This window comes from Astyanax mexicanus, chromosome 3 (assembly GCF_023375975.1).
Source record: "Astyanax mexicanus isolate ESR-SI-001 chromosome 3, AstMex3_surface, whole genome shotgun sequence".
Classification (NCBI taxonomy): Eukaryota; Metazoa; Chordata; class Actinopteri; order Characiformes; family Acestrorhamphidae; genus Astyanax; species Astyanax mexicanus.
In genome coordinates, this window is record NC_064410.1 from 32,304,280 (window position 1) to 32,323,761 (window position 19,482).

The 19,482-nt window shown below is 39.2% G+C and overlaps 1 protein-coding gene and 1 non-coding gene across 2 annotated transcripts; both read left to right on the top strand.

Moving 5' to 3' along the window:
• Window positions 1–855: 855 nt before the first annotated feature.
• Window positions 856–19,185, top strand: kpnb1 (karyopherin (importin) beta 1). The gene is made up of 22 exons (XM_007230771.4): window positions 856–1,150; window positions 2,387–2,445; window positions 3,751–3,933; window positions 4,854–5,054; window positions 5,688–5,840; window positions 6,338–6,397; window positions 6,492–6,581; window positions 6,950–7,060; window positions 7,356–7,457; window positions 8,707–8,931; window positions 10,159–10,350; window positions 12,107–12,237; window positions 12,550–12,697; window positions 13,140–13,211; window positions 13,349–13,493; window positions 14,610–14,692; window positions 15,102–15,209; window positions 15,304–15,447; window positions 15,936–16,041; window positions 16,144–16,258; window positions 16,778–16,939; window positions 17,594–19,185. Coding segments are annotated over exons 1-22 (2,631 nt in total). The 5' UTR covers window positions 856–1,110; the 3' UTR covers window positions 17,595–19,185.
• On the top strand, window positions 14,794–14,933 carry LOC125799548 (small nucleolar RNA SNORA79). Its single transcript, XR_007438530.1, has one exon. It is a non-coding gene; the product is annotated as a small nucleolar RNA SNORA79 (small nucleolar RNA).
• Window positions 19,186–19,482: the final 297 nt, after the last annotated feature.

Below are 19,482 nucleotides of genomic sequence, written 5' to 3' on the forward strand. Positions count from 1 at the left end.
CTTTACAAGATGTTGCTGGGCTTTCTTGGCTATGAATTTGGGATTGAGGTAGGTACCCGGTGAAATTATCTGCAGGGTGAGCACAGAGCAACATGTTAAAGATTCTTGAAGTTACCCTGTTAATATTATGATCCAATAATTAACAGAAAAAATCACATCGAAATAATAACAAAATATTAAATAAATAACATTAATATTAACACATGAACACGTATTTATCCCAAAACAGCCAATGATGATTTGAGCCTTTAAAAGATGTGTAAAGTTACTTAAAGCACTTTGTCCTTCACTTAAACTCATGAAGTTCCTAAGTGATGCATACTGAACCTTCTGGGAGCATTACAGTAGAGTGTGTAGATGTGTGCTTGTTTATCTGGTCTTATTTACAGAATGTAGGAGTGCTGGGTTAGTTCTGGAGGTAGTTAGTTCTAGCTTCATCATATAGTAAAAAGTGTATATAACTGGTGCTGATATTATTTCTAGAATAAAATGTTAAAATACAACTTATGACATTGTTGTACTGTTTATGTTTTATTGGAATGTTAACCATAAAATATTAAAAGTTTAGTGTTTTTTATTAATTACAATAAGAAAAAAACACGAATGAGCTGCTCAATTAATTTAACCGATTACATTTTTCATTTTAGATCAATATTCAGAACTGAGTCTGGGCTTTGATGGGTTAATTCACTAATTTATTCCTAAATAAATTATATTAAAATAATAAAATAAAAAATGTTCTGAAGAACCTGTCCTCATCTGGAGAGCGCGCATGCTGAGTCACGGGAGCGCGCAGGAGGGGTGTACGGGTATTTTATATATTTATTTATTTAAAGTGCAGCGCGCATGCGCGTGATCGTACCGCGGGAGTCTCGCGGGCCTTTCTTTTCCCTCCGCACGCGGGGCAGAGTGCGAACTGCTGGAACAGAGGAGCAGAGCACGCGGAACGACAAACAACAAACAGGCGAGGAAACAAACAACCGGCCAAGTGCGGAGAGCCGAGCGAGAGACGGGGGAAAGAGAGAGCGGGGCATTTCCGAGAGTTCCACTGTTTCATCTGCAGCGCGTTAGCCCCTCTCTTGTAGCCCGAGTGTGAGGTGTTAATCCGGGATGGAGCTGATAACGATCCTCGAGAAAACCGTCTCTCCAGGTGCCGCTTTAATCTCTAAACACCCTGTGCTGTTCCTCCCAGGCTGGCTGCAGTTCCGCTGCCTCAGTTCTGGGGGAAGATTGTCTAAAATGCTCTGAAATGCTGGCTGACAGGCTGGGTTCGGGCTAGGCACCGCTAGCAAGGCGGCTAACTCTATGCTAGCCAGCTATGTTAGCATGCTATGGGCCCAGCTGGGACGCCGCTGAAGTTAGCGCTCTTTCTAACTCTCAGTTCCACCTTAAACGTCGTATCGCAGCGCCACAGTGAACCTGCGGCACGGGTTTTAAGGTGGACTGAAAACTCGAACGGCGGATACCTAGTTGGATTCAACTTTAGCGACTTCCTTCAGCTCACAGTGTGCTGTATGCTGATTTTATATATGATATATATGGTTTAACTCGTTAATAAATAGAAAGGTCGTAACGTAGGGTCGGGGCGGTGATGTAGTGTGGGGCGGGTGTTGAAAAATGCGCGGTTAGCTGTCAGCTTTTAGCGTTTACCGGCCCGTTAGCTCGCTAGCTTAGCTAACCAAGCTAGCGTTAGGTTGGCTAGCTAACTCGGCGCGGGTTTTTTGGCTGATTTTGTGAGCCGTTTGAGTCCGTACTGGGTCCATAAACACCCACGTAAACGTTTTAGTGCGTTTTCTGTGTGTGTAAAGTGTATATAAATTAACAAAAGTGGCGTTATTTACTAAAGAATTTCGTTTTGGTAAGTTTGTCGGTTGCTAACCCGTCAGAAGTTGGCGATAGCTCAGTTAGCCGTAAGACTAGCTTAGCGTTAGCTAGAGAGCGCTAAAATCTAGCTAGCCGGCTCATTAAAAGTTTATAGGTTTATAGCCGCGCAGATCTCGGGGAATAAAAAAAGATCAGTAGCTTAATTCGCACATATAGGTGAGATATCGCGTCTGTGCCGATTATTATGTGTTTTTAACGCTGAAATTGGGCTAGAGTTGGCCGGTATTGCAGGCTGGGTTGGACCGGTATGTTAGCGGATACCGGGACTGGTTCTCTTCATGCCCGGCGGGAGGGAGTGGTAGCTACATCTTAAAAGGGGAGGTTCACGTTAGCTAGCGTTAACTTACACGGCTTTAGCTAGTTAACTAGTAGAGTTATAGCTAGATATAAACTTTCTACTTTTTAATAATTTTTGTTGTGCGTTTACTGTGTCTCTCCAACTTTAACTGTGTACACCGGTTGGTTTGCTGAAGCTTCATTTACAGTCTGTCATTTTCCTCAGATCAAAATGAGCTGGAGGCGGCGCAGAAGTTTTTGGAGCAGGCAGCGATTGAAAATCTGGTAAGTTTCGTGAAGCTTTATTTCTTCTGGTTTAAATTCGAGCAGACTGATGAAGGCTTGACTGCAGTGAGCACTGGTCTCTCTCTCTCTCTCTCTCTCTCTCTCTCTCTCTCTCTCTCTCTCTCTCTCTCTCTCTCTCTCTCTCTCTCTCTCTCCTCCACACGTTGCCCTGAATGGAGCAGCTCACCGTTAGCAGGCCACTGGGCCTCTGTAACTCCCGTATCACTGATTGTTAATCCCTTGATTTAAACGGCGAGTCCTGCCGCAAATGCCTGCACAGCTGTGTGCATTACACCATGTTACAGGTCCAGATAAACCGGTCAGACAGTAAGCCAGTTTGCTTTATATGTACTGCTGTATAGTAAACATTATATACGACACAAGATTGATAAGATTCAAATTGAGTAAATAAACTGATATTTATTTTTAAACGATACTGTAAAGCTGTACTGAATCTTGGCTCATTTAATGCCTCCTAAAGCTACAGATGTGTAAAAATCAGACGTATCCCTCCAATTCTTTGACTTTGTTCCTACTTGACAGTTGCATTCTGACCAGAGCAATATAATTCACCTACATTTATCTGATATCATACTATTGATTGGTTTGGTGGATTGAATTTGATCTCAATGCAGCCTAGTTATTTTATTGCCATCGGTGCTGTGAGATTTATGCCTGACCGTGGAAAGTTAATTGTAAAAAAACAGGCAGGTTATTTACACATGAGCTTGTTCTCTAAGATTAGTTCCAGGGATTGCACTGTACAGCCAAGGAGTTTGTCTCCCTAACAACATATCTGAAGTTCAATTATTTGTATCAGTGTTGTAACAAAGCAACTTAGTCCCAGCCCTTTTTTGAGTGAACCAGTCATTAGCAAGTGACAAACTCCCTCATAGGAAGAAGAGATTTTTTTTTTTTTTTACATGGAGCAGCCAAGTGTTGTCTTAATATTTAGCTTTTTTTAAAAATAACTATGTGCATTACAATTGTTTGCTTTACTAAAATAAGTTATGAAGTACTATAAGTGTTGTACTAAATTCAGTATTTCACACAATGAGTTTTATGAAACAGGACTATATAATTGTGCTATATAATATCTGCAGCTGGCTGGTGTTTCAGCTGTAAGGAAAATATTGCAATGTACTCAAAGCTTAATGCAACAACTTATTGTCATAACTATGCCTATGTTACCCTGTTAATTTGAATTTAGTCAGCCCAAATAGTAGGGGCTTCTGTTATGTTGCCACTAAAATGTTTGTTATATTTAATTTTTGTTAACTTTGTGTTCTTCCTTCTTCTCTTCAGCCCACTTTCTTGGTGGAGCTCTCCAAGGTGTTGGCTAATCCTGGAAACACCCAGGTAGCCAGAGTCGCTGCCGGGCTGCAGGTGAAAAACTCCCTCACGTCCAAGGACCCTGATGTGAAAGCGCAGTACCAGCAGAGATGGCTGGCCATCGATGGCAATGCTCGCAGGGAGATTAAAAACTATGTAAGGAACTTCTTCCCCCAGTAATTTACCTTTTTATTAATTACTTTAGCATTGTTCTCAAGGGGAATTTATGTGCGAGTCCACAACACTGACACAATGTAGACACAATATATTCCAGATTGGCTCCAACACCAATTTAGTGGTATTTAGGTTTTGCAGAGCTAAATCTAATGTTGGTGTAATGGAGATCTTAAACTCTGCAGAATTTAAGGCAAATATCTAGCAGCCAATACACACTACCGTCTAAGCCTAAGAGTCCTGTAGTGACAATGTTCTGGTTAATGGTAGGAACACATTAATGCTATGATGAACAAAATGAAGTAGCTGCCTGGTGAAGAGCTGTGTGGAGCAAGTGGGTATCTAGAAATATTTCTGTAATGGCTTAAATGTTATGGTTTGTTTTATAAACCTATTTCCTCGTTTTAGCGCTGTTTTTAGCTGTGGTGACTTTGTTTTAATGTCAATCAGCACAAGGCATCTGTGAGCTGATGTATCGGAACTAAGTTGTTGCGCTTTCCTCTGAGCTCACTGTGATGCTATTCTGCATTGTATTGGATGTGGTAGGTGGTAGTCCTCACCCTCCGTGTGTTGGGGCGCACATCAGCTCACAGATGCCTTGTGCTGTGGACATTACCCTAGGAGTGATGTGGGGAGAGAGCGCCATCTACCCACCCAGGGCCAATTTTGAGCGCTGGCAGCTTAATGGCAAAGCTGCATAAGTGGGGGTTCGAACCTGCGACCTCCCACTCATAGTGGCAGCGCTTTAGACCACTGGACCAGCGTACATATTTTTAGTAGACAAGCTTTTTTACAATGTACGTTTAAATGTTAAATTGTTTCTGGTAATCAGTTTTATGACAGGAATATTATTTATTTAAATCTGTGAGTTCTTCAACTTCTTTGCTCTTCTCTATGTGCAGGTGCTGCAGACCCTGGGTACAGAGACGTACAGGCCTAGCTCAGCCTCGCAGTGTGTGGCAGGCATCGCGTGTGCTGAGATTCCAGTCAACCAGTGGCCGGAGCTCATTCCCCAGCTAGTGGCCAATGTCACTGACCCCAGCAGCACGGAGCACATGAAGGAGTCCACACTGGAGGCCATTGGCTACATCTGCCAGGACATTGTGAGTAACCTCCACCATGCTGAACAATTTAAATAGAAGCATTTTTCCTCTAATAAATGCCCAATCTGATTTTTCATTTGTGCATACAATAAAAACTTTTATTTAAACTGTATTTAAAATCACTGAAATCATTGTTTGGATATTAATTACATTTGGCCACAGTAGAATTTGAGAAAATATACTTGCTCTAAGTTTAGTGTGTTTGTGAATGAATGTGTATAATCACTTCAATCGGCGAGTGTCTTGCCTGGCATGCATAAAGATGTGACACAAGTGAGAAGGCAGAAAGCAAGTGACTTATCTTTGCTGATGTTATCTGTTTCCAGAAACAGTAACTACACTATACATGTCCTGTGGTAAAGTCGTCCATGTGAATGGAGTCCTCACCAGTATTCGGTGTCGCTAAAGTGTAGTATTAGCTGCCATCCAAAGAGGAAGTCTCGCAACTAATGTAACAATGAGAGTTCAGGATCTGAGAAGAATGTTTGGGATTAACACATTCATGCCATAAACTAAATGAAGTAGCAGTCTGGACTCAAATTTTGGGTTAATTTCTGAGCTTTAGAAAGCAATGCCTCTTTTGCTGGAGTCTTTAAACTATTTTTTTTTTTTTTTTTTTTTTTTTTTTTTTAGGACCCAGAGCAGCTCCAGGACAGCGCCAATCAGATCCTCACTGCCATCATTCAAGGCATGAGGAAAGAGGAACCCAGCAACAATGTCAAACTCGCGGCCACCAATGCACTGCTTAACTCGTTGGAGTTCACCAAAGCCAACTTTGACAAGGAGGTACTTTCTGGCTGTATATATGGCCTTGTCTTGCACCCCTATTCTAGAGCTTAAGCAACTATCAAGGTACATATTTAATTAATATGCTATTTTAAATAAGTTAATTAAATAAATGGGATAAATAAATTAAATAAATGGGAAAGAGCTTGTGCATGAACTGAATGGAAATTTAAAATTCAACAAGAGTCTGAATTAATGTGGACCCCACCAAATTAATTAGTTATATGCTGGTCAGCAGCAAATCTAAATTAACGGTTATGCTATAGGTAACCAGATAAAATTATAATTATGTAATTAAGAAATCAGGCTCTAGTTTGCAGCCCTAAGCACCCAATGTGATGCGTAATGAGTTCTGTTCTTTTTAAAGGCCTTTACATTAGAGTTACATATAAGTTTTGGTTTTTTTTTTTTTTTTTTTTTTTTTTTTGCTCTGAAAATAAGAACATGTCTAATTTTTTTTTTACCCATTTTTTTTCTCTCTCTCTCTCTCTCTCCAGACGGAAAGACACTTTATCATGCAGGTTGTCTGCGAAGCCACGCAGTGTCCAGACACTAGGGTGAGAGATTTGGACTCGTATTTCATCCGTTTTGTGGTGCAGGTTTTTAAAAAAAAAAAAGTTTTCAGTGGATAACATGTTTATTTTTTCCCAGGTCAGAGTGGCTGCGTTACAGAACCTGGTGAAGATAATGTCCTTATATTACCAGTACATGGAGACGTATATGGGGCCGGCACTTTTTGCGGTGTGTATGCTTTTAAAAAATTAATCTGTGTTTTAAAAGGGTCTTTCAGTTAAAACTATTAAGTTTGAAATTTCTATTTAGTCTAATTTCTATTAAGAAAGTTGTTTTGGCGAAAAAATATTGATTCTGTTTGAGGGGGGGGACTTTGTAACAATGTATTTTCATAATGTATGTTGCACCCCAAACAGCAAAAAAAGTAAAAAAAAAAAAAAAAAACCCTAATCTTAATTCATTTAAATATGTGCAGTACTATGTTACATTAGTATTTAAGAGGTTGTGACCTCTGCTGTACAAGGGTTGCTAATCTGTGCTTATCTTTTGTTTGTAACCCTATCTTTTTTTTTTTTTTTTTTTTTTTTTGTATGTAGATTACAATAGAAGCCATGAAAAGTGATATTGATGAAGTTGCCTTGCAAGGAATTGAGTTCTGGTCCAACGTGTGTGACGAGGAAATGGATTTGGCCATCGAAGCTACTGAGGTAATTCACTAAAGCGAGCGTACTGCTCTGAAATCACTTAACTACCAAAGGAAAAAGGAAATTTAGAAGACCAATATATTGATATTAGTTAATGTGTGTTTAAAACATGGGGATAATGTGAAACTGCTGAAAGCAAACACGGGCATCACTTGAAATGAATGAGCTGTTATGCAATTCTAAATGCTGTAATCATTGGCTTATTTATTTAGTTATTTTTAATCTGGTATTCTTTTACACTTTTGATGTTTTATTGTCTTTATATGTTGTGTGTAACCCAACTCGTCTCTTTTCTCAGGCATCGGAACAAGGACGGCCCCCAGAGCACACCAGCAAGTTCTATGCTAAAGGAGCTCTGCAATACCTAGTGCCCATCCTTACACAGACACTCACCAAACAGGTAGTTAACAGGTCTAAACAGAACTGCATTGCGAACAGTTTTACAATCTCATACGTGTTTTTATTTTAAATATTTTTTTAATTATTAAACTGTTATTTTTTTCGTTTGAAAGATTTTAATTTGAAGTACTTGAGACTTTTTGATTCAGAGAAAAGTAGGAGCTTAAAATTTGTTACAAATGAATTGTCTAATAACTAGCGATTTATTGTGATTTTCACATGGTCAGTATTTCTTTTTAAACTTAGGAGACTCACTGAATAGAATGGTGGGCTGCATTCTTAAGCCTTGAAAGGGCAGAAATATGTACATTTTAGATGCATCTTACAATCTGTGTGTGTACATTGAAAAACCACAAGATTCCAGAGCTTTCTTTGTGAAGGTGCAAGTGTAAGGTTTTTAAGTTAATCTCAAGTCAACTTCAGCAGGGTGTGGCTAAAGAAAGCAGTTCAGAACATGAGCTGAGTTGGTACTTTTTATAATGCAAAATGTTTAATGTATTAATATTTAAAAACAAATAGGTGCCTCATTTGGCTGGGTGTGCATTTCCTTGTATGGGTGGTAAGATAATTGGGTAATTTGGTGGTATTCTTTATCCTGATAAATGATAACTAAGCCCCAGTCTCAGAAACAGGAATAAAGCCTTGTTTATGGCTACACCACATTCTGGAACCAAAGGAAAATGTAGTCTTTGGCTATAGGTCACTAATGGCAGAAATATACTATATGCACTAAAAGGCAATATATTCATCTACACTAGAATTTATTTCATCTGTTAAACTCAGTAACTCATTTTTAATCTATATGTAGTCTGCCAGACCCAAACCCCACTACACTTACTAATTTGTGTACTTGTTTATTATTTATGTTTTGTAAATTAACAAGCCCATTGTGCAATGTCTACAATCCCACGATTGGCCCTGATTTCCAAAGGACTGGAATCATGTGAAAAAGATCCGGATCTCTGATTTGATCAGAAATGTAATGTTACTTTGTTACATTGTAGATAGACCCTGTTACGTATGTGTATTGAGAATACACAATCACTGTTAAACTCAGTAACTCAGCATATCACAGTATTCTAATTTGAAAAGCATTTGACTCTCTTATAATATACCGGTAGATATAATACAGTAATTTTTTTTTTTTTTTTTTTTTTTTTGCAACGTGTTTTTGTTTCTGTTTCAATAATTACAAATTTAATAAAAACCCAAAAACAAAACATGAAGGAAAACTTTGTGTGTATGTATAGGATGAGAATGATGACGATGATGACTGGAACCCCTGTAAAGCAGCCGGTGTGTGTTTAATGCTGCTGGCCACCTGCTGTGAGGATGACGTAGTGCCCCATGTTTTGCCCTTCATCAAAGAACACATCAAGCACCCAGACTGGCGCTACCGTGATGCTTCTGTTATGGCCTTCGGATCCATCCTGGAGGGCCCTGAGGTCAACCAGCTCAAACCTCTCGTTATCCAGGTGAGGATCAGTGGGATTTAAACTATGTAAATAACAGGAATTTTGTATTTAATTGCTGTCAGTTTTACAGAATTTGACAACCACTGTTCACTTCAGGTTCATTTGATTAAACAGTAAGTCGAATTGTGGGGCAAGTCTTGGAGTTTAGAGCACCTAGGTTTTAATAAAAAATTATATTTGATTCCATGTATTGCAGACAAAATCAAAATGTTGCAATATCTATTGATATTTTGTCCCACCCTAGTTTAGTTTTTTTGTGTGCATTAAATCATTTTAAGAACAGTTATGTACCAAAGTTAACAAAAATATTAATCTGATATGTCTGGGTACTCCTTACAGTACTGCAATGTTATGATCAACTTAAGGTGAATTAGAGCTGTGCTCACTTGCTTTTTTTTAAGTGTAGACTCAACATGTATTTCTTTACCTCCAATTACTGACACTGTTATCCATTTAAAAAAAACTTAAATTTTTGTACCATCTGACGTAATATACCCCTTCCTTTTCACTGGCAGAGCATAATTTTCGGTTAATATTCCTGCGTTCTGAGTTTACAGAAAAGGTAACTTGTTCTAACTAAATAAATTACTTCTAGGATAATGTGAAAAAATATGCCCACCCAAAATATTTGTAAAAATTACATTTATTAAGTGCTTTGTGCTGCTTGTCTGCTCCTGTACACGCAGTTAGAACGTGATCTCTCGATTACTTATGACTTCATCACTCCTGATTATTTTCAGATGTTTACTGTTTCCAGAGTGTGGGAGGAGGAGCGTTTTATGCGGCGTATTAAAATATTCGCTGATCGCTTGGCTTTGCTCTCTCAGGGTAGGAGAAATGGCAGGAGTCCCCTCGTTCTCGTTACTAGGCAACACATCGGCCAGTCAGGTGTCTGCGCGGATGAGTTTAGTGTGCTGAGGTGCAGCGCTCTGTTTCACCAACAGTTAACCCCAGCGTTGGCTTTTTATTTGTTCTGCATTTGTGGTGCTTGTGTACCAAGTGATGTATGAGACATTAGGGGGACAGTATTCAAAAGGAGTCATACAGGTTTAAAGGGTGTTTTCTTTTCTCCACATTAGCCGTCAGAAATCAGAGCATAAAGGTCTAAAATGTTTATTTGTCTCAGGTTATGTCATGTTTAATTGTAATTATGAAAAAACCTGTGCCTGGACTGAGTTGCATGCTGGCATGGAGATCCTCCAGCTCACTGTTTTTCTCTGCTTACAGGCCATGCCCACTCTGATCGAGCTGATGAAGGACCCCAGCGTGGTGGTCAGGGACACCACTGCTTGGACAGTTGGCAGGATCTGTGACCTGCTGCCAGAGGCTGCCATCAACGAGGTTTATCTGGCTCCTCTCCTTCAGTGCCTTATTGAGGGACTGGGGGCTGAGCCACGAGTTGCTTCCAATGTCTGCTGGGTAAGTGCCTTATCTTTTCAGGCTATTTCAGTGTAGTTAACACTTTTGCATATTTGCCTAATATGCTGAAATCGGCAAATCAAACTAATCCCAGTCGGCTGTTCAAAAATAACTGCTGCTTAAATGATTAGGTTTGACTACTTTTGTTGTCTAACCACTAGAGTTTTATATCTTGGCTAGGGCTGGACGATATGGCCAAAATTCATATCACGATATATTCCTTAATTTCGGTCGATACAATATAATTTCGATATCGATATAAATACTTAGAAGGCCACAGAAAACTGCGAAGAATCAATGCAATGGAAATATGTACCTACTACTGTCTGAAAATTTAATTTAAGTCTTTGAAACCTCCTTTCACGAAACCATTATAATACTTAAGAAATAAAAAATAGTCAAGATAAATCAATGCTCAATTTTATTTGCATATAGCAAAATAAAAACATGACATCCCTGTCAAACATAAGCCTATATAACTATTACCAATAAAAATAACTTTAAATTAGGACAGAAGCAGAGCTTCTTATTCTTTTGTAAACAAATTTAACAGATCAAAACACAAGTCTTTCAACTAGGATAAAGAATAAAAGAAGCCTTTATATACATAAAAGCAACAAGATTTTCCCGTCAAATAAACAAACCTATAGGCTTTATCAACTATAAGTAACTTAGTTACAATATAAGCTACAAAAGTGCTTCAGCCAAAATACAACTCTTTAGGAACATGATATCCCCGTCAAATAAACAAACCTAAAGGATTCATAAACTTTAAATAACTTAAATAACTTACAACATACGCTATAAAAGTGATTCAGCCAGTATAAGGAAAATATTGTATGTAGTGGAACTGATTGAGGTGGTGGAACAGATTAGATGTTTTAACGTTACCGCTGCTAACCTGCTCCACTCTCCGGCACAATTAGCAGCAAACTGAAGTTTAGCAGACCTTCGAGAGTTGAACCAAATCCTCACCACTGAATTAGACCTCCCTCCTTCAATTGATCACTTGTGGAAGCGGCAGGGGCATTCATTTTGCATCAAAAATGTCCCGTGCTGGGAGCCAAGAGGACCCACGGCTGACCGAGAGGACCCGCGACTGACCGCTGACTGAGCGGACCCGTGGGTGGACCGAGCGGACCAGAGGCTGACCGAGCGGACCCGTGGGCGGACCGAGCGGACCTGAGGCTAGGCTAGGCTAGGCTCGGCTTGGTTCCGCTCCGTTCCACTCCAGCGCGGAGCATTTCAGATGCAAACCGAGTCTACCTTAGCCTTGGATCCGCTCGTCCCGGCTCCGTTTGGCTCCAGCGCGAGGCATTTTAGATGCGTAGCGGACCCGAGCCTAGCCTAGCCTAGCCAAATCTAGCCTAGCCTAGCCTATCTGGCTACGTGCCTATGTGATTACATCATCACGCACAGAGATAGTCCAGCTACGGAGGCTGATTGTGTTAAGCTGTGCGGCGAGCTGACGCCAGTAAAACGCCTGTCCGTGACAGATTCTGTAAATAATACATATCGATATACCACAAAAATGATATCACCGTTATTGAAACATTTCTTATCGCGATAAATACCGATATCGAATTATTGTCCAGGCCTAATCTTGGCTGTTGAGTTAAGTTATGTGTGTAGTTGATATCAAATCTAATACAAAATTTCTTTTTTAGCCCACATCTTTCCTAAAAAGTAATTTAACTGTTTTAATTTAAGTAAAGTCTATAATTGTTTTGTATGTTAAATTGTATGTTGTGGGCAGGCATTCTCAAGCTTGGCTGAGGCTGCATATGAAGCCACAGATGCTGCAGAGGATCAGGAGGAGCCCAGCACCTACTGCCTCTCTTCTTCCTTCGAGCTCATAGTTCAGAAACTTCTAGAAACCACTGACCGGTAAGCTGCCCAGGCTGCAGCCACTCATTATGGTGTTGTTTTTTTTTGTTTTGTTTTTGTGTGTGTGTGTGTGTGTGTGTGTGTGTGTGTGTGTGTTCTACGACTTAAGTTATTTTATTATTTTATTAATTACACTTAATGCTAATTATTTTCCTTTTAATATTAGACACAGCTTTGTGTGCTGATATCAGCCTTATGTGAATTCCTAGTGTGTTGACTGCCAGTCTACCTGGCTTCCACTTATTGTTGAAGTTTATATAGTAAATTACATTACACTTGTCTTTCCTCAATTAAAGCCTGTTGTTTTTTCAGACCGGATGGACACCAGAACAACCTGCGCAGTGCTGCTTATGAGGCCCTGATGGAGATTGTGAAGAACAGTGCTAAGGACTGCTACCCTGCTGTGCAGAAAACAACGCTGGTCATCATGGAGCGCCTGCAGCAGGTTCTGCAGATGGAGGTCAGTTCCACTGAAGGAACGGCACAGCGTGGCCTGGTTCAAGATTCCTTGGCTACTACCTAAATGTGCTAGAATGAACTACGAATTGGTGACGACAGATCCTCCTGCTGCTGTAAGGTCTAGCATGTCAGGGTTTTAGGTTGTCACAGATTGAAAGAGCACCACTAATCTGGAATGTGTGGCAGCAGGGCTGTCTCTGTACACTCTGGATACACTGGGACTCAACACTTGTACACTCGTGTGGTAACGGTTAATCAGCAAACCCTTTAGTACACCAGTCTAGTTTGTTTACAGTTCTTTAGTTAGTAGGAAACTTGCAGTTGACCAGGTGTCAATCAGAATCTAATCAAGCTCTCCTTTTTGTAAATAGTTACTGTTGAATGCTTTAAACTTGCTTTGAAGTTCCTGTTCTGTGCTAAAAAAATATCTTATGTTTTTACAGTCTCACATCCAGAGCACATCAGACCGAATCCAGTTCAATGATCTTCAGTCTCTGCTGTGCGCCACACTGCAGGTCTGTTTCAGCAGTTTTCTAAACTGGTTCTTTGCTCAGCCTTTTCAGTTTATTTTAAAAGCAAGCCTCAGCTTTCCCTAACCTCAGTGACTAATCTTCCTCTTCTCTCCTGTCTCCTTGTCCTCCTTTTCTTAAAGAATGTCCTGCGGAAGGTACAGCATCAGGATGCTCTGCAGATTTCAGATGTAGTGATGGCATCTCTACTGCGGATGTTCCAGAGCACAGCTGGGTCGGGCGGAGTTCAGGAGGACGCGTTAATGGCTGTCAGCACTCTAGTAGAAGGTCAGACTTTTTTGAAACCTGTTCAGCTATTTATACTAAATATAAAATATGCTCTTTTTGCTTTGATTGCCTACCTTTTGAAAACAGTCTTGAAGAGAGTGCTTCATGTAATGGAATTTGTACTATTATTCAGAATGCTGTGTAGTGTTGGGAGTATTGCACAAGGACTCATTTATTAAAATGAATTATGATTTTAATACATTAAATGATTGACACCACTAATATGAACATAATTTATAATGTATTTTTCACTCTTTCGCACCTTTTTAATCTGTTGCTCATTTATTAAATTGTACCAGTCAGGTGGCAAGGAGTAGTAAAGCCACTCCGCTGAGGTACAGCGCTATACAGGAGTTTCAGTTTAGTTTTCTAACAGTATTAACATCAGCCGCTAACCGTGCTGACTGTTCGGAGGTGGGTATTATCGACCTGCTAACCCAGGATAGCACTGCTGGAGCAGCATTAATGAGTGTATTGGACTGTAACCTGCGCATTTACTGTGGTTAAACAAGCTACGTATACCATAAGCCTTATGTATGAAAGTAGACCAGAAAATAGATGTTTATTGATAGAGTGCCTTATAGTGTGAAATATATGGCATGTACTCTGTTCTATAGTTTCCATTAATATAATGAGCAATCAGTTTTATTTAACACCTTTACAGACACCTTTTTGAATAATGCAAAATAGAAATTATTGTGAATTAATCTGTGGCATAGGTTTGCTTTTGTTCCAACAAAATCCAAAAAGATGGTACTCTCATAGTGACGGTATGAAAATATAATTTCTCATGCCGGCTGTTAATTGTTGTGTAAATCATTGCTTTTTATTGTTTAATGTTTGTGAGTTAAGATAAAGATTAAAAATAATTGTGTCCGTATTTAATTTTAAAGAAACCCCATATAACCTTGTTTTAATACTACATAAATGTGTTTTTAATTAGTAAAAATGTACACTTTCTCACTTCTGCAATTAGTTAATGTACCCTCTCTGTATCAGAAAGCCCTTCTCTATGGCTCTGCCCTGCTGGTGTACAGGGCAGGCGGGTATAATAACTATATAGACTCCATGGTTCAACAGACACTCATTGTCTTCTGTTCTGTTCTTACTCTTCAGTTTTGGGCAGCGATTTTTTGAAATACATGGATGCCTTCAAACCCTTCCTGGTTATTGGACTTAAGAACTACGCTGAGTATCAGGTAGATGTTTTTCACTTGTTTCTGGATTCTTGGTTTTGATTGGTTTTGCTCTTATCACTAAAACCATAACACAAAAAAAATATCCATGTATGTGACAAAACTGACGACCGTTCCTCCTGCTGCTGCGAGGTCTAGCATGACAGGGTTTTAGGTCGTCACAGAATAAAGAGACCCTCTACACCAGTGTGTAAGCCCTCAAGGCTGTCTCTGTGCACTCTGGATACAGTGGGACTCGACACAATACACTTATGATGCACTGAAATTAATTATAGGCTTATTTGTGTTCTATAGCAGGTAACTTGAGTTTACCCGTTGTTAGTCTTTTGATTGGAAATTCTGAGGATGTATTGAAGGGTATTGTGCTGTACGGTTTTTATATATGCCCCTAATGATCCTTTTTTTTGTGCAGGTTTGTCTAGCTGCAGTGGGTTTGGTGTGTGATCTGTGTAGGGCCCTGTTGGCCAACATTTTGCCTTACTGTGATGAAATCATGCAGCTGCTTTTGGAAAATTTGGGTGTAAGTGTTCTACAAACAGTTAATATTTTTCCTCCAATTATGTTGTATTCTGTATCATTTATTAAATGTCTCTTCTGTGTTTTTGTGCATGCAGAATGAGAATGTGCACAGGTCTGTGAAGCCCCAGATCCTGTCTGTGTTTGGTGACATTGCCCTGGCTATTGGAGGAGAGTTTAAGAAATACTTGGAGGTTGTGCTGGACACCCTGCAGCAGGCGTCCCAGGCACAAGTGGACAAGGTAACATGCACACCCCTTGCTCTGTTACAGGCTTTCTAAAATATAAAAACTACCAATGCAGAGCCTAATTTATACATTAGTGTAGTAGCTAAAGTATGTCAGCCTTTTTTTTATTCTGTTAACTTTAGTATAAAGGTTAATCATATGGGTAAATCATTATTAGACTTTTAAAATGACCATTGTATTCAAATAAATCTAATATTTAGGTGTGAGTGAAAATTTTAAATATTGTAATTTTTTGTTGTCTTTCCTTTTTACATAATTTGAACCTGACAGTTAAGATGTCAATGTCATAATGAATGGACAAATATTTTTAGTAGTACTAAATACACCTGCATGCAAGAAGCGTGTGCCTTAGTTTTTAATTCTAAATAAATTTTGCTTTTAGATTTTTTTCTTTATTATTAATCATCCTGATATCGACTGATTTTGTTTTTTTACCTTGTTGATACATTAGTTAGTAAATATGTGTGTGTCTCTCATTACAGACAGACTATGATATGGTTGATTATTTGAATGAGCTGAGAGAAGGTTGTCTGGAAGCTTACACAGGAATCATCCAGGGCCTAAAAGGAGACCAGGAGAATGTGCATCGTAAGTTCACACTGCGTAAATGGAATGCAAGAAAACAATGTCTTTGTCTAAGTCTACATGAATGGTTTAGTAACTGGTGGCAATGAATTTGTTCCCTGCTAGCTGATGTGATGCTGGTGCAGCCACGTGTGGAGTTCATCTTGTCCTTCATCCACCACATTGCTGAGGACGAGGACCACTCTGATGGAGTTGTGGCGAACGCTGTTGGCCTCATTGGGTAAAGCCTCCACCCAGCACTACTGACTTAGTTTATTCAGTTAACCTCTGAATTAGATCTTTATTTTATTTTTTTACCTGTTAGGGCCACGGCTACTGAAAACAGCACAATTTGTTTTTCAAAATATATATTTAAGAAACTTACTTTGTACTAATGATAAAATTGTATAATGAACACTCAACCTACCATTATTAAAAATATTAGTTACATAATTTACCCCGACAGTTATTAATTTTATTTATATAATTGTTTGACACAACGTTAAAGTGAGATGCATCTGGTTTAACTACTCTAGCAGGCTCTAGGAACTCAGTGAGCTTAAAAATATAATAATGGTGCTTTGGTTGACTTACTGCCCCACATTAGGGAATAGCTACTGTACTTGTAGCAACTGTGTGTGTAATAATGTAGACCCAAATAATCAGTTAGTCTTAGAATATCTTAAATTAAGTAGCTGAGTGCTTCTGATTTTAGAGAATGTTGACTGCTGATTAATTGATCTCTCTACTTCCTTTGCAGTGACCTGTGCACGACCTTTGGTAAAGACGTGATGAAGTTGGTGGAAGTTCGGCCCCAGATTAACGATCTGCTCACTGAAGGCCGAAGATCCAAAACCAGCAAGACCAAGACCCTTGCCACGTGGGCCACGAAGGAGCTCCGCAAGCTCAAGAGTCAGGCCTGGTGGGTACACTGTCCATTACATATGTTTGAAACACAGGTTTCATGCACATTTGGCCTTTAATTTTTCTTTTGCTGAACAGTCTCTATTTAGAATGTTTATAAAGGACTAGTCTTTATCCTTATCTGGAAATCCAGTAGCTTAAATTATGCCTCCTGTAAATGAAGAGTTCATTTACATTCAATTAACATTAAAATGCAGAAGTTTTTTCTTCAGCTTAAATCAAATCATGTTTGTGATTCAATTAATTAATTGAATTTTTATCACGTTCTGTCATGAAAACCATTATCATTTTTTTAAATTGTTTAATTGTGGTTCTATACAAGGCAGCCAATCAGAATAGCATATTTATCACTAGTCAGAAAGCAATAGCCTGTTTAAATATAAGGATAAAAGGTGTGAAATATTTCTACTTTTTAGAAATCACGTTGAGTGGACGTTGGGGCAAAATGTGAAATACAGTAGAATGTAGAATACCAGATATCTAATGTTCAGATATGATTTGATCTTCAATTAATGTAATGGCTTGAAATGGCTGAATTCATTAGTGACTTAAAATCATTAGTTGGCCTCTCTCTACTAATAGGCTTGAAATATTTTTTTTCTTTATTTTCCTATGCCTGCCACAAGCTCTAACAATTCTCCATTTGTTTCAGATCTGTTGCTGATCTGGGGGAACCTTCCAGAACCCTTGAAGAGAAGCGTCCCATTGGAGTTAGTTGTGTGTTTTGCACGCGCGAGTGGGAGCAGAAGAGCAGTGCGCTGAGCTGAGTGTCTGAGAGTGAGAGAGCGAGTGAGAGAGAGAGTGAACGTGACAAATGACATCACACCACCTTCTGAGTATAATTCCAGCAGTCGGTTGCCGGCAGACAAATGGCGCCCCCTGTCCCTTCCCCTGAAAAATACAACACGAACACGAAAACCCTCCCCTTCCCGTCTTCTGTCCTTCTTTTCGACTCCTTTCCTTTCACCTGTGGACTGACTGTAACCCAAACGAGGACATCGTGAACTGGATTCTTTTTCCTGCTGTAGATGGCTAGTTCCTATATAGGCTCTTATTAAACCACCAATATTCAACAAACAGCACTGCAAAGAGGAAAGGGGGGCTAACTGCCAAAAGTGTGGTTTGAAAAGGAACGGACCACTTCACTCATTCGATGGATATGTGAACCCCTTTCTTTCTCTTTTATTTGTTTTTCTTATTCTTTTTTTTTTTTTTTTTTTTTTTGCCTCTTAAGCACTATGGAAATGGTAACTGTTCACATTGTCTGACATGGCTCTTACAAGGGAAGGGGAATGGAATAAATAAAAACTGCCGCCGTGCGACAAGGAAAAGAGATCACTGCTGGAGTTAATGATGGCCGGGGCTGGAGCTGACTGGCCTGCCCGAGAGTGTGTGTCTGTGTGTGTGAGGGGAGGGGGTTCGCTGTCTCTACTTCAACCCCCACCTCTTCTGTTCTTTCAGCTAATGAGAATAAAAAAAAATTAAAAATGATACGTAGCTTGATGCAAATTCAGTGAGATATACTTCTGAAGCCTATGTAAGGGAGAGAGAACAGTGATGTGAATGATTGGCGACGGCGCATCACTGACTTACAAAAGCTGCTCTTCCCTTTTTCTGTTATTTTCTTACTATTTTGTTTGTTTTACCTTTTTTTTTTTTTTTTCTTCCCCTCTTTGTCATCAGTGTGGGCTTTTAAGGTTCTTTAGACCCTGTTCATTAGCCTTCGCTAAGGGAGAACATGGCAACTCTAAGGCAAAAGACTGGTTAATACTGTTAGCACTATTGGGAATGCACAAGGGATCATTTGTCTTAGGCTGAAAGCACTTCAATTCAACTCAACACTGAGGTTTATTACACACCTATGTTTGTTTGTTTTTTATTGCAGGAAAATGAAAAGTGCCAAATTAATTGATTCTAAACAGGCTAAGTAGGTTAACTGTGCATTGATGCAAATGTAGAATAAGCAATGATGCATTTGCCTTTTTAAAATATATAAATATAAATATATATATATATATAGAAATGCAGCAAGCAAGCCTGTAATTGACCTGTTGATTAGAATGTGCTTGGGATTTTCTGCCCAGTTTAAGCTCTGTTGCCGCACTTGGTTGGGAAAGGGAGACTTCCAAGCTTCTTTAAAAAAAAAAGATGAAAAAAATAAAGAAATGAAAGAATCAGATGTTTGTATAAGGTTATATTTTTCCATTGCTCTTGAAAGAACCCAGAATAAAATATCGAACATTCCCCTGTCGGTTGTTGGGTTAATTCGTATTTTTACTGTGCCAGGGAGGTGTAAACAAAATGTGACTCTACTCCGGTTTCCACAACAACCCTGTTGCTACAAAGACCCTTCAAGCAGGATTTTTTCTTTTCTTTTTGTCCTTTTACTTTTCTTACTTTTTCCTTTTAAAGTTTGCAGCAGAAGTGCCCCCCCTTCCAAGGATATTGAAATAATTTACCTGCTTTTTGTAAATGTGTTAGATAATTAATTGGTTTGGGGGAGGCATTTCCGCTTGGTCAAGTCACTTCTGCGGTGTTCAC